This window comes from Caretta caretta, chromosome 4, assembly GCF_965140235.1.
Source record: "Caretta caretta isolate rCarCar2 chromosome 4, rCarCar1.hap1, whole genome shotgun sequence".
NCBI classification, from domain to species: domain Eukaryota; kingdom Metazoa; phylum Chordata; order Testudines; family Cheloniidae; genus Caretta; species Caretta caretta.
The window spans coordinates 78,660,468-78,683,730 of NC_134209.1; the positions used below are offsets into that span (position 1 = coordinate 78,660,468).

At 38.4% G+C, this 23,263-nt stretch overlaps 1 protein-coding gene across 3 annotated transcripts in view; it reads right to left on the reverse strand.

Moving 5' to 3' along the window:
* Positions 1-985: 985 nt before the first annotated feature.
* The window catches only part of SPOCK3 (SPARC (osteonectin), cwcv and kazal like domains proteoglycan 3), a 389,564-nt gene continuing 367,286 nt past the window's right edge, over positions 986-23,263 (reverse strand). For 2 of the 3 annotated variants that reach the window (XM_048847639.2, XM_048847637.2), the window contains 4 exons: positions 13,724-13,945; positions 5,000-5,062; positions 3,039-3,176; positions 986-2,713 (listed from right to left, as the gene is read on the reverse strand). In XM_048847639.2, coding sequence (XP_048703596.1) covers positions 2,544-2,713; positions 3,039-3,176; positions 5,000-5,062; positions 13,724-13,945 — 593 coding nt within the window. In that variant the 3' untranslated portion in view covers positions 986-2,543. The remainder of the gene's footprint in view (positions 2,714-3,038; positions 3,177-4,999; positions 5,063-13,723; positions 13,946-23,263) is intronic. The other variant, XM_048847640.2, reaches the window with a different exon arrangement.

A 23,263-nucleotide genomic window follows, 5' to 3' on the forward strand; every position in this document is an offset into this window, starting at 1 on the left:
CTTCATCCAGCTGTTCTTGATGAATAGGGAACAGTTCATGGTTGGGTGGGCTTTTTTGGGCAGTTTTGCACCAAGGAAATACTCCTTAATAACCTTGAACCTTCATTGTTGCGGTCTTTGACTGAATTCAACCATCTTTATTATTTCTGTAAAACAATGTCTCTGCTGGCAGTTATAATGCAGAAGGATTAAATTCTGTGCTGATTTCCCCTTCTCCTATTAAGTTCAACGTGGAATACACAGGGAAGAAAGAATTTAGCCCACAGTGTTCTTTGCATTACTTTAACGATAGAATAGTTTCATACTATAATCCCATTAAAGTTCAGTGGTTAATCACATTATGAATACACTATTATATGCTGCTTAACTCTCCTAGCAGCAGCACGAGCTGCATGAAATGCATCTCTAATTTTTTGTCAGCTAATATTCATTTGTCACATTAGGAAACAGAGCAGTCGATATTTGCTGTATCAGACAATCACAACTGTTTAGCTTTAGTTTCTTTATTCAAAATCATTTTTATATATAGAAGTTTATTCCACCCACAAGAAACCAGTTCTTGGTGAAATTCAGTCATTATAGATATGGTAAACTCTTAACTATAAGTATTTAAGAAAATAACATGTCTATGTCCCTCATACTAGGATAAGGTCTATAAGAAACAAATGCAACATTAGCTACCATATAATGAAGAAAAGACAAAACAATCATCTTAAATTATAAATCTACAGCAAATTAAAAAAATACAAAAAAAAAAAGAAAAAGAAAATCTTTCTTATGGGTTTTGTCTTGATCCGAAACTTATCTCTTGAAATGTAATGAAACACTAATAAATGGCTCTACATAAGTTAAACAGTTGAATAGTTGAATGATTGTGGGAATGTATCTGAAACATGAGAGTTTCTGATTTTTCAATAGAAAGCTATACAAAACTTCAAACTACTAGTCTATACTGTTAAAAATCATTACAGTATTCAGCTAAAGGTTGGTTACAAGAGTCTTTATTTTGCAAACTATACATAAACAGTAAAAAAGAAAATGCATTATACTTTTTAATAGTACATAAGATAAACATTAAATTTAGTATTTAAATGTGTAGAAATCAAATGCAAAGAATAAACCGATTTTCCTATCATTTAACTGCAGATGAAAATCAGGGAAACCAGTGATCCGCTGTTGAAATTACACAATCAGTCGTGTAATATTACATAGGTTGTTTCAGTTTCATTGTGGGCGGAAAGCCATAGGTCTGATATGCATGAAGGTGTTGGAGTTCCAAAACGTCTACACAATTAATTAACATGCTAACATAAATACAGTGATTAAAGTAATTTTCTCTACAGTCAAATCGTAAGTGCTACTCTACACAATAATCATAAGCTAGTCCACATGGTAATTACATAACAATAGAAAAAAATTAAAATAACCCATTTTCTTCATTCCAGCAGCAGTACCTATACTGGTATTAATTTGGTAATTGGGTGTGCTTAGCTATTGCCTAACAGCCTATATTGGTATACATGCTAAAACCTCTATTTCTATTTTTGCAAGGCACCTTACCATACGTTCTCTAAATTTCTGCACTAATAACAGAAAAGGACATGAATTAAGATAAAGATGAAACTATTTTCTGAAATAGAAAAACTAACAGGTATGGTTAGGGGTGTTTAGAACTGTCTTGGGGAAAGTTCCAGTACTCTCAAATACAGTATTGTATAGATGTAATATATTTTACACAAAGTTTTTCAATTTAAAATATTTTATGCTCATCTTCTGGTTTGAGATATAGAAATAAAGGGTGAAATCATCATGCTACTTGAGTAAATAATGAAGTCTATATGAGTTTGACATTAAAAGAAAAAATGAAAAAAAAGGACAACAAAAGTTTAGATTTGTAGAATCAATGCTTGTCCATGTTTACTGCTTTTGATAAACATCCTTTCAAGAACCTAGACATTTCCTAATCAAAAATATAACTATAAATGCAAATACAAAGGAGGGCCTTACATTATTTTCTTCTATGTGACAGTCACACCTTTGGTTAAAGGTTTGTGAGATGCTACTTGTGTGTTGAAATTTCTATTGTAATAAGTTGTTGATTCAGGTCATGCACAATTATGAAATCTACTACATGGCCTAAATCACTTGCGAAATTAAAGCCGCCTTAACATATAACCAAGCTCATGTTTAATGAGGCCACCCAAAGTTCCAAACAATAGTAAAGATCATTTTCATGGAAGTTTTTACAAGTTTGGTTGTCCTTGCACATTTATTTTTGTAGTAGCACATCACATTTCCTTATTCAGGCCAGACTTCCAATTTGTTTTCTTCTGCTCAAAGGCATATAAAAACTCAAAAGCACATAATATAATGATTCTTATTTAAACAAAGAAAGTCTATGACTCCAGCTGCAATATTTGAAATAATCATACAAAATATACACATTGTTTAGAATCCTTTTGATCTTGGAGAGCAAAGGAATTTTCTATGAGATATCACCTTCTGAATTTTAGAAAGGAAGAATTCATTGACCTCTAATATTGTCAAATATATCCATCATGATCATCATCATCCACATCATCATCGCCTTCATCCTCATCATCATCATCAATTTCATCTTCATCATTCATTATATCATCTTCGTCATCCTCATCATCTGTCCATTCATGAAAATCACCACTGGCAAAATCACCTGAGATCTCTAAATCAGTAGCTAAAAAAAAGTGTAAAAGTTACACTATACTGATAGGAACACATGGTTACAGAACTAGCTGGCTTCAGGTCAATTGATTTAAATTAAATAATGAGGTAAAGTAAAAAAGTAATACCACTGATAGGCTGTCTCTATAACTATCACCATGATAGATGCTACAGAAATTAGTGAAATAAATAATAATAATAATAATTACAAATTGACTTCTAAATGTGTGGTGTTTGGTCCCAGTCATATTCTCATTGAAGACATTAAGAGTTTGACCACTGACTTCAAAGAGAAGAGGGAGTCTAATTCAATAATGAGCAAGAATTCTTCCACTTACCACAGTCTGCAGCACCATTTGTTCTGGAACCTGTTACCTCATTACCATATCTGTCAACACACCAGCACTGCCCTGCATTGCCATGGCATTGACTTGGTTTGTAATACCCATCTTCATCACATAATGGGATGTACTGCCCTATGACACATAAAGATTAAATTATAATATTAGCAGTCACCTGTACAGAATAAACCAATATTCTACATTACGCCAGAAGCAAAATAAAAAATAAACAACCGTGTCTTATCTCTGTTCAATGTCCTCCCTGATTGACTTACTCTCTGTTACTGAGGTCAGCCAAGAAGTGTTTTATATGTAATACATTTGCGCCTTCCTCTTATTCAGAGAGGGAGAGCAGATATCAAATATATGGGCCTCTCTTTGAGTGACCTCAAGAATGGACATGCCCAGTCCATCAAGGAATGTCCCCTTTCCTCTTTCAAGCTCCTCATTGATTCTCTGACATCTGCTCCTTATTATACATCAGACTCCCTGACTGTTATAGCCAAAATCTTGAATGCCATATGTAGACACCAGGCTAGATAGGAAGTAGCTCAGATGTCTAAATTTTAAGTTCTGCAACCTGTGCTGCCATGGCTTCAATGCTATTGTTACTCGAGCTAGGTAAATCAAAGCTAGCTTGGGTATGTCTACACATACTTCGGACACATCTCTGACTTCAGTATAGACATAATCTCTGTCAACTATTCCAGTGATTCAAAAGAAAGTATAGAATTCATCATATTCCTCCAAAGGTGTATTGATTATGCAGTGCTAAGATGAGCAAAAACAAAAAAACATGTATTTTTGTAACTAAAGTAAGCAGCTGTGACTTGAAATATGCTCACAGAGCAAACCTGTGAGGTAAGAGGGCACATTTTTATGTAGTACCTTTTCAGAGTAGACACACTCTTTCAAGTACAAGTATGGGAGTTTTTAGCAATGAATGAATATGATTTTTGTTCCATATATTTATTTTAACAGACACATTTTTTAGGGTTTTCAACTTTTGTAGTCACTCTATGCCTTACTAAACAGTCCTAATTAATGGCAGTCACAGGTTGGGTGAAATCTTGTCAATGGGAATTTTGCTATTGACTTCAATGAGGTCAGAATTTCACCCCTGGAACCTAGCCATGCTAGTCATTGGTTTGGATGCTTGCAGTTCTTCAGATTTTTAATTTCACCAAAATTGAATAGTAGATTTTAGTGAACTAAGATACTTAGTAACACTAAAATGTTGATAACAGATTACAGGTATTTGCCTATTTAACTCATATTTACCAAATACCTAGGCAAATGAACCATGCAAATGAACCCTTATATAGAGCCCCACTGAAATTAACAGGGCTCCATAAGCATAGCAATGAGTTATAGAATCAGAACCTTAATTCTGTAATAACTTCGTCCTTGAAATAATCAGATGTTCTTTGAAGAACTGAAAATGGTAACTAAATCACATTTAAAAAATTGTCAGTACTGTAAAATGCATGAGATATTTTTGATCAGAGTAATTTAAAACTATCATCTCAAACAGGTTTGCCTATGTCTTTTACTTCAGATTTTATAAAGACTGCTAATGCTAGCATTTAGATTTTATATCCAAAATAAAAGTTATGTAAATGAAACATTTTTGATACAATATGGAATTTTTTGTAACAATTACTTACATAAATATTAGAGTTAAATATCAGCAGAAATGTTAATTTAGGATTGCTCAAGTCTTTTTTCCTAATAACTGTAAAAATATACAGTCTATCAGGGTAATAAAATGGATGTAATATCTTTCAGTAGGTAATGTAATAAAACTAACTTTAATAGCTTTCAAAAACTTCATAAATTTTGTTGCTGGAATTTAGTGTGGTCTATCTTTGTTGGATTAATATTGATTTTATGTAGCTGTTTCACTAGGGTTATTTATGTAAGCAATAAAACCTTCAAAAGAATGATCTATGGCTCACCTAGGAGCTTCTTTCCTCCTTGCTGCTTCTGAATGTTGCTGAGCTCCGTCTGGCAAGGTGGGTCTGAAATGACATAAAAATTTTAAATAGATTACATCTGATCAAAGGAAGAAAGTTGAATGATTGAGTTTTCATCAGGTTTTTATACTTTAGGTTTCTTCTAATTATTGCCATTAAGAAACATATACATCCTCCCTTAGCAGATTTTGCATTTCACATACTCAGACTAGACCTTTGCAAATCTGCACCGTAGAAAGAGCGTTTTTAACGTAGATATAAAAGTCTGATATATCTAATAAGACAACCTTAAAAAAAAAAGAAGAGTACTTGCACCTAGTTAGAAAGACACATAAGAAATTAATAGATAAGGGGGAGTAGTGTATGTGTTTGTGTGTATATGTACTCAGAAAATGACTGCACCACAACTAAAGGGGGGCAGAATTTGTCTGGGCTTACTCAAAGAAGGGCAGCTCTGCTTTGTGGTTGGGGGTGGGGGTGGAGAGGAAGAACATCAAAAACTGCTGTCAAAGGTGCTCAGTGGTCAGCTTTGCAGCAATGACTCACCCCCACACCACCCCCTGGAATGTGCATAAAGGTACGAAACCTGGGTGGGGCAAGTCTCTATGTCCAAGCAGCGAGGAATCCAGCACCCACCCACCCTCCCCTAGTGGAGGTGAATGGGAGGCTGGGTTAGGACCTGCTGTGGGCATTACGCTAGTTGCCCCTTTTAAAGGGGGACTGGGAAGGAATTTTTCCCACACCACCAGAATTGGCTTCAGTGGAGTGTGGTTTTTTCGCCTTCCCCACAGCGGGTGTGAGGATGGACTTTTTCTGGTGAATAGATAAGGTGGTAGGCCATATGTAGCAACTTGTTTTGTAAGGTTGGGCAGATGTTCGATGCAGGTACTCCACAGGGAGGGCAGCCAGTGACCAGATAAATTGCCTCATAAAGGACTTAAAAGGAGGTACTGGATAAAGGAATAGAACGGGGGAGGGGGTTCGGGGACTCCTATGATTGGTATGGCAGGGAGCCAACAACCCCCCCTGCTTCCCCCCCCCCATTCTCCTAGCCCTCCTTAACCCTCTTATGAGGCTGGTGGATGGTAAGGTCCAAGCCATGGGTCGGCGGCAGGACCTGGATGGAAACAAAGGGGGACTTGGTGGAAGCTCCGGAGAATTGACTTGAATAAGTATGGATTTGCCTGCACTGTACATTTTATCTGCCGGGTAGTCCCAGATATCTATATAATAAAGTTGCGGCCTGATTAAAACCCATAACAAGTCTCCTGTCCTTCTTGTGGTATACCCAGACAATAGGGCGTGTATTAAAGTTAGATCTTAAATTGTCCAAAATTGCCATGATCTTTCTGAGGCCATAAAAATCATTGTGTCTTGTAAGGAGATCTCCTCAATGTGAACATTTTTAATGAAACCTTTTCATATGAGATTTTAAGATAAAGCACATGTGCAGTAAACCAAACTGTATATTCATGGAGTAACATGTATATCATGTTAGTATGAAAGTTGTAAACTTTTTTACTCATGAAGCAACTAATAATGTAGTTTATTTCTTAGATGTTTTAACTGCTACAAATAATCAAATAAAATGCAGGGAATACACTTTCATTAGCTGTATATAGACTTCTTACAATATCCCTTAAAGGCAGTTTAGATATTACAGTGTTGGGCACCGTGTAAGAGTACAATGCAACTTTTATTGAAGCCAACAGGAAAACTTCCGTTAACACTCATTTGGAGTAGGATTGGACTTTAACAACCAAAAATAGATGAGAAAATAGAATGTATATTCAGGGTGCCCATGTGCAGCAAAGGAAAATTTGTTCTAGAGCTAGATTCTGGCCTCAGATGTAGATAATTCTATTAATATGTGTAGTTAAAAGCAAAAGTGACCAACTTTCCTTTCATACTTCCCAAATGTTTTGATACCAAAGGATATGATCTGTATCATGGTGGTGACAAGAATAAGTAAATGAACACATTCTATTAATAAAGTAATGAACAGAGTCACCACTTTCTCTGTTGAAATTTGTAGGATTTTGGTTCTAATATGGCAATTTAAGGCCCCAATTTTGCAGACCCCTATATCGACACACAAGTTGAAGGACTGGGGCCTAGAAATAACTGAAATCTAACTAAATAACTAGAGATGGCTCTGAGCTGCAGAATATGGATTCAAATGCACAATTCTCCAAACTTCAGGGTTCTGATTTTTATGGTTTTTATCTCTAAAAAGCTAAGTCAGAGCACTACAGACAACTTCCTTGAAAAAAAAGATATGATATGAATGCATGTATACTACTGTACAGAAAGAGAATGAAGGCTAGTACTTTTCTTTGAACACTGCATATGCCATATAAGAAATTACAGGGTCACAACTGAGGCATTTTCCTTTCTGAATCAGTAGTATTCTTGTGGCATGTAGTCTGAGGTCAATGGAGCTTGTAGGACAGATGACACAGAATATGTTTTTAGCCTAGATTGTCCCCAAGGCAATATCCTATGAAATCTCAAATTCAATCAATACTAGCTTATTTAGTGACAGGGTAGCCTCACGTGTAGTATAGAAGCTAGATATACCAGCATACCTTTTGTATTATTCATGAGATCTGAACTAACAGAATAAATACAAACTGGAATCCAATAGTGACCTCTCATACAGATCAGGCTGTATTTACCCTTGGCTTTACATTTCGAATGACATTTTAAATAGTCTTTTAAGAAGATACATATGTATGAGCTTAGAAAGGTTGTGGTTAATATTCTAGCCCCACTGAGGTCAATGGGCGTTTTGCCCATTGCCTGGTCAGTGGGCCAGGATTTCACCCTAAATACGCAAGGATTCTGTTTGGAATAAAATCCCTATAAATTGCCTCTTCTTCTAAGATGCTGCTCACAGGGATCTTAGTGCAAGAAAGAATGTCCAAGGGATGTATTTTCTCTGGAATCAAACATTGAAATTCTCTGACTCTGAACCCAGCTCAACTCCTGATCATCACGGGATGTTTTCTACCTTTACAGCAACAGTCGACGAACATTATCTTGTATTTTAAAATATAGCCATTTATTTTTAATGGTTTCTGATTATGAGAAATGTCTTTATGGGAACTGAAGCTACTCAGCACCTTGCAGATATTTACCATCTTTCAGAAAAAATTCCTCTATCATTCATGTTGATTATAGATATCAACTCTTAACTGCTCATTTTTACCATTGTTATTTCCTCATGTTTTATATAAGTTTGAACTATAACCCTTCAGGAATTGCTTCTTTCCCACATCTAGGACTTAAAGACAAGGGACCAGATATCTAGTGATTATCATTAACATACACAAGTATGTAAAGTATAGGTTATAAGTAATGTCTTTTAATTTTGCTAAAAGCTGCTATATCTTAGACTTGTTATTGCATATGGTAACATCCATTTATTTTAAGTGTTTGATATTGTGCTGCCCATACAACTGAGATAATATTGGGGGCAATAGTAAATGGAAGAAAAGAAGGGTGATACACAACTTCCAAAAAAGATGGGAAATGTGCTGAATGAGAAGGAACTTGCCCAATAAAGTACATGTATTGTGCTCTAGGGAAAAAATCCTAAATCAGGAACACAAAGATACACGTACAAAAGTTGATGCGGGGCAGTTTTAATATTATGTACTGAGCCTAAATAATCCTCATCACTTATTGCAATAAATCTAAAATTAATAATTAGAAAATATGAAATACCACTAAGCAATATGAAAGGTAACAGTATTGGTAAATTACTTACCTGTAATTCTGCTTCTCTGAAGATATAATCTTGCAGGATTCTCACTACTGGGTTTTAGCTTCTTAGCACAAAACTGACAGATTTCTCTTAGCAGGTACAGCTGTTTAGTCCTAAAAAAGTGGTAGCAAGGTAGAACTCGAGCTAAGCCCCTAATGGATGACACATGCCACCCTTGCAGAGTGTAAATGCTGCCATCTTGTCTTCCAGTCAGTTCCAGTGAGTGGGAGGCAACACTCCCTCAGATTCCTGGACTGATTTTAACTCAGAATCAGTGGTCTTAGCTTCTGTAAAAACTAAGGAAAAGTAGGATCATTTCCTGCACAGTCACTATGCTGGTGCTCCTCTGTAACAGAAAAGAACTTGGCATCAGATGAGTCCTGCTCATCTGAATAACAGACCTCATTGCACTGATCTTCAGCCAGCTCTCATCCAAGTGGAGTGATCTAGATGACAGGATGATGGTGGAGTGGCCTGCATTGTGGTAAGTGCTCCATGAGACATTAACACTAGCTGTGCTGCAGCCTTTAATGCAAGAGGCACCTGTGTTGAGGCCAGGGCTTCCTTTGCCAAGAGTATTGACCCTTGAGGTATTTGCATGCAAATGTGCCAAGAGATCCTACCCTGCCAACACAGAGAGAGGGGAATACTTAAAAGTGAGTACTGTGGGGCTTGCAGAGGACAAATTATGTCCAATTTACCAGTTTATACTGGACTCTCTATTTCCCCCTGTCTCTGCTTCAAGTGCATTAATGCAGGGGGAATGGGAAATCTGGAGACCTGTTATAGAGTCACCTGGAGTGAGGGGCTTCAACAGAAGTGCATCAAGGAGCTGCTGGCCTACACCTTGCGCTTCCTGCCTTGGTCTCCTGTATGGATTTTCAGCTCATTCAAAGTACATCTGCTTGTCAGTGGATGGTTGGTGGAGCCTCTGTTGTTGACACAGGGTATTTTGGTGGTGAGACCACTCTGTTGTGCATACTGATGCTGGGTCTCATCCAGTGCCAATATGGGTAGCACTAGCTTTTCAATCTGCTTCTCAATAGTCTTGGGCAAGTCAGGCTTCAGCTTTCAGGGTCTACCCTTTGAAGCACTCCAGGCCAACCTCATGCTGGACTTACAGGAGGAATCTTTTTGGGTGCCTTAGCAAAGGCTTGAGGTGCACATCACACTTCTTCAGTGCTATCTATAAATATGTAAGAGCCCTACAATCTGAGGAAGATGACATAAGAAAGATGGACCTCAGTCTTTGCCATTCTTCTGTACCACAGACTATGTTTGAAGACATTACATGGTCTTGAATCCTCTTTACTTACTATATCCTGCAAAAGAAAAGAAAAAAGGTATAAATGCATCGAGAGATGCACCGGGCTAACAGACCGAAGTGGTAAGCAGCAATGGAGAGATCTGAGGTTCCTAACAAACTTTGGCACTCTAGTATCTAGATTCAGGTACTGGTGCACCAAGAACACTGCTGCCTCAATGAGGAAGCACTGGCAAAAAGAAAAAACAGTCACTAGAATGTCGAAAAGGCCAAAGTCTAGTGGTGCTTCAGCATTAAGGTACGCAATGAAGCATTAAGGCAGGTATCAAAGCACAAAGAAAATAAGTGCTAAAGGCAGGTGCTGAAGTACTTAGATAAACGGTTGTGACACCCAGAAAGAAATGGGCCAAAGCACAAAGGCAAGCAATAAGGCACTGACAAAACTCAGGCACTGAAGTGCTACAGAAATATGCCAAAGTACCCAGAACAAATACCACAGATATACTAAACCACCTGGCTTGGAAGCAGAGGTGTGATCAAGAAAAGATACGACAAGCATCACTGAGATCCAGAGGAGTGTTGGCGCAACAGTAAATGTGGCAAAACAGCTGCAGGGAGCGCTTTTCCTGCTCAAGAAGGAACTGACTGGAATGTATGGAAGGCAGTGTTGATAATCAACATGAAATGGTGTGCAAATAGCCAGTAACAGCTAGTTCATCCTCTACTTTGTTATTACTTTCCTTAAGGGTGAAACACCCCCAAACATCCTACGGATTGGGGTAATCCCACCGGACTTGCACTAAGAAGTTGACACCAATGAGTGAGACTCCTGCATAGATGGTAGCTTTAACAACTGTGCCTTTATATATATATATATATAGATATATATAGATATATATAGGCTTTGAAGCCTTTGTGATATATTGCACAGGTTGCATTCTTGTATTCACTTTAAACACAATCAATAGCAGTTATCAAGGTCTGTACACCGTGTTTTGGAGTTGTAAAATTGCACAGAAAAGAGCTACAAAGGTAGCTGAATACAGAGAGCTCGCTACATGATTTACAACTTTTTATTAATGGAAACTTACTCAATGAACATTACAAGGACACCATTAATCTTCTCTACCTAATAATTCTATCACCATTAACAATTAGAGAGATATTTAGATTATGCAATCCAAACAATAAAGAAAAACATCAATACAGTACAAGGCTTAGCATAAAACTGAAATTTACTAATAGAGGATTGTTTGGCTTGTTCATGCTAAAGGGAGACAATTATGCATAAAAGGGCTAATAACAAGTAGCTGACAAAGAGAACAGTAACACCCCCCACCCCCCGACATGCATATTTAGGTTTGGCAAAGGAAGGAGAAGACAGGTTTTGGTGGTAGTGTTAATTTTGGGAAGGGGTGCATGGAAGTGTTCTAAATATTCAAGGAGTTGCCAGAACTGAGATTTCACCTCATTATTGGTGTTGAGGGCATTCTATGCCCACTCTCAGCCAAGCTGCTGATAACACTAGCAATGTAATCTCATTTAAATCAGTACCTTGTTGTCCCATCACAGGCCAGGGAGGGGGAAAAAATGAGGAAGGAGGATAAACCCTTGTGATGGCCAGTCCCTTTGCTGGATTCTGAGACAGGGAAAGAGCTCTCCACAAAATGCTGCTGGTGGGTTTGACTCCATTTTTAACTTTATCATTATGACTAAGGTATATTTATGTCAGACCCTGATTAGCAGTATCCTGAGCAGTTGTTTTTATACATAGTGTCTATAGAGTGTAGACTACAAAACTGACCGTAACTATCCCATGGAAGTGCCCTTTGCACATAATGGGTGAAAAATATGCTTTATATATACACCAGTGGTCCCCAAAAGAGGGGCGTGCTCCCCCAGTGGGGCATGGAGGAACATCCAGTGGGGCATGGCAAGGCCCAGGCCAGGCCCCACAAGGGGGTGGGAAGGGAGTGCCACCCAGCCCTACTCTGCCCCCAGCCCCAGTCCGCAGCTGTGGCCCCGCTCCCAGCCCCAGCTCTTGGCCACCAGCTCCTGGCTCCCGCTCCCAGCTGCCCATTCCCAGCTGCAGCTCCGCTCCCAACCACCGACTCCCGGCCACAGCCTAGCTGCGACTCTGCTCCTGGCCCCAAAGGGGGTGGGGGACAAACACATTCTATTACTGGTCGGTGGGGTGCAAGTAATAAAGTTTGGGGACCGCTGATATACACAGTATAAAACTGGCAGGAGAACCAATTGGTAGAAGAACAAAAATTTGCGATAAATTTCATCTTACAGGTTGTAACATGGCTGCACTTTTTCAGACAACTGAAAAAATTTGCACCCCTCAAGATATTCATGATCTCATCTAAAATAACTGTATTCTTTAAAAAGAACTGGTTATGTTCTTTAATAAGTAACTTGGGATAGAGGATACTTCATTTATTGCTTTTAGCAGCAGTACACTACTTCTAAAAATTAAAAAAAAAGAGACAGTTCTATTATAAAGCAAGAAAGATTGTTTGGAAGATGAAATCTTGACCTTTTGCACGGGATAGTTATCAATATGCTTATATTTGATAGCACATTTTAAATAGGAAAGAAGGCAGTCAGCCAAAATATATCCCCGGAAATATATCTTTATTTTTGTTCAGATTTACAATTCAGAGTTTAAAAAGTCTGACCGTGCAACATGGTAAGCATCTTCAACTCCCAGTGAAGTCAGGATTAAGCCCTAATGATGAACGTTAATGGGACTTAAGTGGGGGATTTTCACAGGCACAAATGCCAATTGTGCACATAAGGTAAAATTTTCATAAGTGCTTCAGTGAGTAGGAATAAAAGTCCCACTGAAAGGCACTGTCAACTTACTTTCAGTGGCAGTTAGGTGCCTGACTGCCATTTGTTCCTTTGAAAACCTCCCCCTAAATCATCTTGCAAATAAGAAGCTCAGTGGATGCATTTCAATTTTCTGTCCCGTTTCAGCTAAGAAACAGTGACCAGGCTTTTCAAAAATCTTATTCTAATTCATTTTTTTATTTTCTAACTTATGGAATATGTCATTTAGATATAAAATTGTTGTTTGAGTTTGATTTAATTTACATTCGTGGACAATTAAGAAAGGACTGCCTCTAGATATTTTGAGCTACTATTTTCTTAGCCAAAGAATTTCAAGAAGTTATCAAGAGTTTAAGCTAGGTCCTGAAAATCAGTGGCTTTATGGCCCAATGAATGCAAATAACTTTATGCATAATATTGAATTTCTTTCAGTTAAAATGTTATAGCCCAGTAATAAAAAAGTAAAAAAAAAAGTTAATTTTATAATGTGGGAAAAAGAGAGAGAAAATGAATGCTAATAATTTTGTCCTTTTCTTTTGGTCCTTCCCTTTCCTCTCTGTGGAGGTTGGTAAGAGAAACAATACTTCTATCAAAGCATTAATTGCTCTTTTACATTTTATTTAGAATTTCTTGAATCTCAGCTAAGTTTCTCCAGTTCAGCTTGATTTTTAGCTTTCCTTTTCACTTTCTATTCACAGTAGCTCAAAACCTTTAAGCAAATTCATAGCATAGCACTTAAGAGCTTGTAATTGACTCTAAATTTTTAACATGTTCCAGAAAGATAAAACAGTACAATAAGGTCAGTCAGCATCTGCAAGTTATTCTCATCTTTTACCTTGCTGTCTCTGGAAGCAGTAGCACCACTCATTGTTAGATATCAAACTGTCCTTGTACGTGTCACAAGAATTGAAGAATGCCTTGGTGCACTGTTCATTCTTGTCAAGGTAAATGCTTCCAAGCTCTGACTGGTCTAACAGCAGGTCATAGTTTGTATCAAGTCTGTTAAACATCCAGCCAAGGGAGTCCTTGCAAATTGGCAAAATGCTGGTATCAAACCCTAAGAGGTAAAAATATAAAGACATCAGATAACAGTAAAAGATACAGCTGGTGTTAAACTCCGCCAAGGGAAGAAAGTGCTGTGTCACGGGGCTTTACTGGAACAGACACAGTACATGAATAGTGAACGTTATTGACAGCCCATGTCTAAGTAATATGCTACCTCAAAAAAAATCAATAACTTTATCTGTTAAAATTGGTCCCCCATCACGCTCAAAGCGTTCAAAAATATGACCCTTTCCCCCAAAAATTTATACAGGAAACACATACTGGAGAATAATACATGAACTAGAGTGATTTTCAGAAAAGTAATTCTCTTCAGGGATTTTAATGACATCATAGATCGGGGGAATGGAGCTCAAATGGTTTGTGATGTTCACAGAACCAGGAAAAAGGAATAAATTCAGTGGAACTCATTGCAGCCCATTTGTTGCTTCCTATGATACGCCTTAAAACTTTGAAAGGCTATTCTCATCCTTAGCAACACTTTAAAAATTATAACAACTTATCAACAGCATGCACTAACAATTTTGCTCAAAAACCAATTTATTAATTCCTCCCTCCCCTATGCCTGACTGGCATAGTTAAGCCAGCCTAAGTTTCCCATGTTGACAGTACCAGGTTGATAGAAAAATTCTGCCATCAACCTAGCTACCGTCTTTCGGGGAGGTGGATTACCTATGCTGATGGGAGAACCCATTTCCTCAGCGTAGGTAGTGTCTACACTGAAGCGCTACAGCAGCACAGCTGCAGAAGCAAAGCTGTGCCACTGTAGGTTTTTAAGTGTAGATAAGCCCCAAGTTGGCAGGGTCTGACAAATGCTTAAGGAACTGTCAGAAGAGGTTTCTGCGCCATGAGTAATTATCTTTGAAAACTTGTGGAGAGAGATTCCAGAGAACTGGAAAAGGGCAAATATAACATCTGTTTATCAAAAGAGAATAAGGACAACCCAGGGAATTATAGACCAGTCATCTTAACTTTGGTACCCAGAAAGATAATGGAGCAAATAGTCAAATCCATTTTTAAGCACCCAGAAGATAACAAGGTGATAAGTAACAGTCAATATATATTTGTCAAGAATACATCATATGAAACCAACCTAATATCCTCTTCTGACAGGGTAACAAGTTTGTGATAGTGGGGAAGCAGCAGATGTGATATATCTCAACTTTAGTAAGGCTTTTGATACTTTCTCATGTGACCTCCTAAACAAACTAGGGAAATGCAACTTAGATGGAGCTACTATAAGGTGGGAAATATAGCCAAGACAAACCTAATATAAGGTGGGTGCGAAACTCAGAGTATTTATCAGTGTTTCACACTGAAGCTAGGAGGACATATCAAGTGGGGTCCCTAGGTATCTGTCCTGGGTCTAGTTCTATTCAATATTTTCATAAATGATTTGAATAAGGGTATAGAAAGAACATTTATAAAATTTGTAGATGATGCCAGGCTGGGATGGGCTATAAATACTTTGGAGGACAAGATTAGAATTCAAAATGATCTTGACAAACTGGAGAAATGGTCTGAAATAAATAGGACGAAATTCAATAAGGAATAAGCAACTGCACAAATACAAAATGGGAAATGATTGTTAATAAAGTACTGCAGGAAAGGATCTGGGGGTTCTAGTGGAACACAAACTAAATATAAGTCAACAGTGTAATACCACTGCAAAAAAAAAAGTGAACATAATTCAGGGAGTTTTTTATGGAAGACACAAGAAGTAATTCTTCCACGCTACTCAGCACTTATAAAGTCTCATCTGGAGTACTGTGTCCAGTTCTGAGCACCACACTTTGGGAAAGACGTGGATAAACTGGAGAAAGTCCAGAGGAGAGCAACAAAAATGATTACAAGTCTAGAAAGTGGTTCTCAACCAGGTGGTACACAAAGGTCTTCCAAGGGATGCATCAACTCATCTAGATATTTGCCTAGTTTTACAACAGGCTACATAAAAAGCACTAGCAAAATCAGTACAAACTAAAATTTCATATGGACAAAATGAGGAAGTAAGCAATTTTTCAGTAACAGTTTTGTATTTTTGTCTCATTTTGTAAGCAAGTATTTTTAAGTGAGGTGCACAAGACAAATCAGACATCTGTAAGGGGTACAGTAGTCTGAAAAGGTTGAGAACTACTGGTCTAGAAAACATGAGCTATGAGGAAAGATTAAAAATGGGTTTGTTTAGTTTGGAGAAGAGAAGACTGATGGGGGACATGGTAACACTCTTTAAGTACATAAAAGGTTGTTATAAAGAGGAGGTTGATAAATTGTTCTCCTTAAGAACTGAGGACAGGAGAGAAGAAATGAGCTTAAATTGCAGCAAGGGAATTTAGGTTGGATATTAGGAAAAACTTCCTGACAGGATGGTTAAACTCTGGAGCATATTACCTAGGGTGGCTGTGGAATCTCCATCACTGGAGGTTTTTTAAAACAGGTTAGACAAACACCTGCCAAGGACAGTCTAGATAATATTCAGTCCTGCCTTGGTGCAGGGGACTGGCCAAGATGACATACTGAGATCCCTTCCAGTTCAACATTTCTGTGATTCTATAAAAGGCAAGCAGCAGACACCAAGATTTTGTTGACAATGTATCTCCTCTCCACACAAGCATATCATACATCATTTGAAAGATTATTATGTGTACTTTAAGATGAGGTGTAATGTGGAGCTGTTAAATAGTGCCATTACCATAAAAACAGGGGATTAACAATGACACTCTCAACACATTAAAATGACCACTGAAATATTTTCTTTTTGTTAGTTTAATAACTCCATGTATTCTTTAAAGACATAAAATGGGATTTCTTGTGAACTCAGAGCATCATAAAACAATGAAAAAGATAAAACTAATTTAATAATAAATTTGTACAGGTATCGTTGAAATGTAATCATGCCAGTGACATTTCTAGTTAACATCATTATCATCTTGTTATCATTATGGCCTCTGTCAAGACTGCATAGGTTACCACAGTCTTCACTGCCTTGGAATGTACACAGTTCTGTACAAGGAAGATTGCACAGTGACTTCTCCTGGTGCAGGCATAAATAAGATCTTGCTGAAGTTCAGATGCTGTTGGGCCCTTGAAGAACACAGGAAGTAGTTCATCATCCACATATCTCCATCCATATTGCAATACTGATCCAATATCTGGTTTACTTATGTATGAAGACATCAAAACCTTTATTTGTCATATCTTTTTTTGACATGCTCTTCAAAACTGTCATCATATGGTGGGAGTCTAGTCAGTGACTTGTCCTCTTAGGTGGTTAGATTGAGGCACAAGCAATTCAGGTCTCGGAGGGTCTCCTTTTCTTTCTCACTCTGGTCATACAGCACTGCTGCCAACTTCCTTGCCTTCTTGTCCGTCACGCTCTTCAAATTTGGCAAGATCTCTGATGCAGTAAACTCCCTTAATTTTGGCAACATTAAACTCAGGGTTTTTTTTCCTAATACTAAATCAGGATGATACTGAGTTACATCTCGTTAATGGGTGTACAGCAGGAAGTATGTTGCAAAAGTCAGGAGTGCATCACAAATTGCATGCACAGATATGAAGCGATGCTTGTTACTTGTGCTGGAAATGGTGCCTGTTTCAATCCACACGTTATCTGTGTGTTCCATTTTTGGAAAGTAATGAACAGCAAAGACCAAAACATCTGTATCAGGCGACCGAATCACTCTGGTTCCTTTGACACCAAAAGCCATATAGGCACATACAATGCAGAAGCATCCTTGTGTCCATTTCCTCTTGAGTTCTGTACAAGTCTTGGGCTCCTTCAACACCTCTACTAGTGATGGACTTTGCTACTTCACCATTGGAAAAGCCTGCAGCAAGAAAATCTATTTTGTTGGTTGTGCTCCATATATTCATAAAGGAATTTTACAAGTCACTGCCTGTTGGATGCCATGTTTAGAATTTTTTTCCATGGAGGCACAGGATTGCCACCTGGTATTTCTTTGCATCTGACTTTAGATCCTGTCTGGCTCGGTCTTTCTGCAGTTTTCACAGAGTTCCTGTTGTCAACCTGTCAAAAACTTTGATTACAAAATAAACCTCGTAAAATCTTTTTAGGGCCTGCCTCAAGTACTCAGCAGCCAATTCATCAAATATGTGGAATCTGTCTCCAGACATAATTTGTCTTACAGCTATGGCATCTCTGATATACACATGGTTTCTTTGTTGCATGTTCTTAGCTCATGGATTCTTTCAGCTTAAGCTTCCAGTGGATGCCCTAACTCAGCTTTGTCTGTTCTTCTCACTGGAAGAGGGACATAGGCACAGTCCTATTAGGTGACTAAGAACAGATGCTACTGAAATATCATCTCTGCATCTCACTCAGCACAGGGCTCTGAGGAAAAAAACTTCTGGACTGACAGCTGTTGTGATAGTCTCTCCCTTGCCAGACTTAAATGTGATCTTCTTTGTCATATCAGCAAATGTTTTTATGCCAGATTTCTTGACTGGGCTGAAAAAGCTGCATATCCCATCAGAATCAAGTGCACCTCTCACAAATCTCTCCATTTGTTCTTCAACTACATCTGCTATTTTGAGTAGAGACCACAACTACAATACCCACCTGCTGAAGTGAAGAAACAGATTGACAGAGCCAGAAGAGTACCCAGAAGTTACCTAATACAGGTCAGGCCCAACAAAGAAAATCCAACAGAACGCCACTAGCCATCACCTTCAGCCCTCAACTAAAACCTCTCCAGCGCATCATCAAGGATCTACAACCTATCCTGAAGGACGACCCATCACTCTCACAGATCTTGGGAGACAGGCCAGTCCTTGCTTACAGACAGCCTCCCAAACTGAAGCAAATACTCACCAGCAACCACAACCACACAACAACCACTAACCCAGGAACCTATCCTTGCAACGAAGCCCATTGCCAACTGTGTCCACATATCTATTCAGGGGACACGATCATAGGGCCTAATCGCATCAGCCACACTATCAGAGGCTCGTTCACCTGCACATCTACCAATGTGATATAGGCCATCATGTGCCAGCAATGCCCCTCTGCCATGTACATTGGCCAAACTGGACAGTCTCTACGTAAAAGAATAAATGGACACAAATCAGGCGTCAAGTATTATAACATTCGAAAACCAGTCGGAGAACACTTCAGTCTCTTTGGTCACTCGATTACAGACCTAAAAGTGGCAATTCTTCAACAAAAAAACTTCAAAAACAGACTCCAATGAGAGACTGCTGAATTGGAATTAATTTGCAAACTGGATACAATTAACTTAGGCTTGAATAAAGACTGGGAGGGGATGGGTCATTACACTATTTCCCCATGTTTATCCCCCCCCACTGTTCCTCAGATCTTCTTGTCAACTGCTGGAAATGGCCCACCTTGATTATCACTACAAAAGGTTCCCGCCCTCCCCCCGCTGGTAATAGCTCACCTTACCTGATCACTCTCCTTACAGTCTGTATGGTAGCACCCCTTGTTTCGTGCTCTCTGTGTACATAAATCTCCCCCCACTGCATGCAATCTACTGCTACTGGTGCACAAACTTCAGTGGAGACTGATCAGCAAATTTCAATTGAAAATATAGAAAACAATTATTTATGAAATGTGGGTGGGTGAGCTGTGACTACAGTGGGCAAATGATGACAAAGTATTAGAAGATTTATGTTTTAAAAGATCTATGAAATGTCAAAATTATTTTGCAAATATTGTTTGACCAAAATTAGTTATGATCCTAACCACCTAGGGCAGCTTTCCTATTTTATTAGGTTTTGGAAGACTAATAAGTATTTCAGTTAAGGATGGACACCTAGTAATATTCAGATTTTGAAGCTATTTCGAACCTTAAACTATTAATCCCTTAGGACACACTCCCCAAGACACTAATATCTCACCACAGCTACTCCTGCTTCCACTACTAGGGATGCCTCACTGGCTCTGCGTGTAAAACCCTTCTTAATCACTTGAATTCAGTTGCTAAAGGTTTTCTGTCCACCGCGAGAGCATGACATGAAAGAGAATGTTTCTAGTCCTGGCTCTGTGTGCATGTGTGCGTGTGTATACACGTACATGTACGAATGGAAAATGGTGATTTCTTCTGCCCAAAATAACTTTTTGAAGTTGGGTTTGGTCTCTGCCTAAGACAGCTGCAGAGAGGGAACAGCCACTTGGTGTCCCTGAACAACAATAAGGAGGTTGTGGGGGTCATGTGGCTCCATAAAATGTCAGACCAGACAGGAAGGCGAGATCACAGCCAACAGTAACTAACCCACACCAAAAGACATCAAAAGAGGAATCTTGAGGCCAGTTGAGATGGCAGGGGAGAGAAGAGCTGAAGGCAGAGGGAATCCTGTAAGAGGGTTTGTTGAAGGACGGATCACTAATACTTGGGACACAAAACTTTAAGATTAGTATTTGAAAAAATGCTAGAAAGGCTCAAATTTGAACCATTAAAGACATCAGTTCCACATTACTAGCTTCTGATCTCCATTCAGTAGATTCCAAATGTGCATAAGCTACACATTCCTACCACATTTTCTTGACAGACCAAGAGGAAATAAAATTGCTTAGCTGCATTTCATTGGATTTTTACTATCCTCCTTCCAATCCTCTCCCAAAGAAGCGAACACACAAAATACACTGAAAGACACACTGTCACAGGTCTCAAGACTGTATGAATTACTAAATCACAGATGACAGGTTTCAGAGTAGCAGCCGTGTTAGTCTGTATCTGCAAAAAGCTGTAGCTCACGAAAGCTTATGCTCAAATAAATTTGTTAGTCTCTAAGGTGCCATAAGTACTCCTTTTCTAAATCACAGATGAATTTACACTATACTCCCTGTCTCAAAAAACGTCATCCCTCATTCTTTCTTGATTATGTTTCACACCAATTTGCCAACTGATTACATCACAGATTCTTGTTCTTCGCAAATTTTGTGTTTTTTTTTTTTACTTTGAAGCCTTTAAGTAGAAAATGTACCTTTCCTGGTGATTTCTTAGTGCATATGTGGGTAAAGATGGAGTTAAAAAGAGGCTGTTTTGTGGTTCATGCTTAAATTGGTCATCATAAACAATTAAAGAGAAGATATTATTAAACATTATTGGAATAAACTAAGTACATTTGGGCTCCAAGAAATATATATTCATTATATTTTTGTAATTTAAGATATAATAGGCATACAGTTGAATATTGAAATATACCATTTGATATAATGTTTTATGATGCCGTGGATTTTGGAAAAACTAAGCATAGACCATCAGAGATACTTAGAAAATTGCCTAATTTTGAAATACTCCATCAGAAAATTGTAGTGCCTTTTAGGTGCTATAATGTAGCATATTTATTACAGAAAGATTTGGCAAATTTAAATGTTTCAGTCAGGGCCAATTTCTACCACCCGTTACTGATATTGAATAGTATCATATAACACTTATCTCACTAGTTCTATGGGGTAATTCAAGTTGCTCTGATTCCCTTCTCTGGATAGGTCAGTCCAATTCCAGACCCAGTGGCAGCATGCTGGATTATCCTGGGTCATTCAGAAGAGGCAATTTCCCTTTCATTAGGTCTGGGGCTTTTGTGAGAATCTGAGTGGGTTTGGGAGACTGTTTCTGTTCTGCAATGTTTTTCTTCCTGAGTGATTGCTTTATGAGAGTGGCGTTTCCCCCTTTTTATTTGTAATTGTTATGGATTCTGTTTTTAATCGATGACATGGCCCAGTCCCTAGAGCTTGCAATAGAATTGTTTCATGTTGTTAAGTTGAAACAAATGAAAAAATAAAATCTGCACTGAAGATTAAATGTGCTACATAAGGGAAAATCTGCTATAGCCTCTGCAACTCAGAAATGCCAGGCTGAATACAGTCAACAGCAACAAAATACTTTGGGGAGCAACTGAGTGTTGAATTGGTAAAAATTCCCTAAATTGGCTATCAATTAGTCACAAATTTAAGAAAATAAAAAAACAAGTACTTTATGTAGGATAGTGCAGGCATGTTTTGAAAGAAAAAAATGGAGTTGTGAAAAACTTTTATTGCACAAAAATTGCCTGATCAGATGACCAAAACTACCATTTCTAAAAGCACTTATATTAAATGACAGTTTCTTCAGCCATTCCACAAGGGGGATTTTCTCCTCCATATCTCAGAGAAATGTCATTTAGTGCTGAAATACATCTTATCTCAGGATGTGTTTGAGCCACAATGTGTGGAGATGTTCAGGTTACTGGTTTGTCTCTATTTAATGATTCAAGAATTTGTGATTGGTACCTAATACCAGCAAAAGCATTAATGAGGTGAAAATGTGCCCTAAACATGATTAGATTCCACTATAATGGTGGCAGCAGTAAATATTTGACCTCTATTCTGTTATCCAGTGTAGACAGACTTCAAAGCCAATTAAGACCATTTGAGGTATGAAGCTAGATAGATCACAGTTTGTAGTAGTGCTGAGAGGCAAGCTGCAGCATCTGCAAGACTCTCGCGCCATTTACTGCAGAAGGTCAGACCACTCCTCCGGGGCTCTCTTGGAATAGCTAGCAGTGGGCAATGGAGACTGTAGCACACATCCTACATGTTTTTACGAGCACAAATGGAGGATGCAGGAGAGGAGTTCCTCTTGCAGCAGCTACTACAGCAAGGGAGGTTGCTCCACGTTATCAGCTACAACCTGATTGAGCCCCGGAGAGGCCTGAATATTCTAACAAGCAGACCCAGCCGCAGCATTTTGGACTAGAACATGCTTTTGCTGTCACTCTCCTAAAGCCCATAACATTCATGCTCACTATGATCACACCAATATGCACAAGGTTAGCTTCAGGGTTTTGGGAAGGGCTGGTGAGATGATTATTTAGAGTACACCTCATTTTACATAAAAAGTGAGCACATGTGTCCAAGAGAAATAATTTCTACTGATAAAATAGAGCACAATGGCAAGTTCCCTTCATCCCTTGCATCTGGTCCATACTTTGAAGGCTCCTTTGCAAGAAAACAGGATAGAAAATGTATTGTATAAAAAACCCCCTAAAATCTGCCTTGAAACTGGTTACTCAGAGGCTCCTCCAGCTCATAAGTTTCTCAATGTTATGAGACTATGTGGATCAGCAGACTCCACCCATTTGGTGAGTAGGAGTAACCGTTCAGGTCTCCTAAGGAAAAAGGTTTCAGAGTAGCAGCCATGTTAGTCTGTATCCGCAAAAAGAACAGGAGTAGTTGTGATGGATTTCATGATTTCAACAATTTCCATCCCACCATCAACCTCAACCTAGACCAATCCACACAAGCAGTCCATTTCCTTGACACTACTGTGCTAATAAGCAATGGTCACATAAA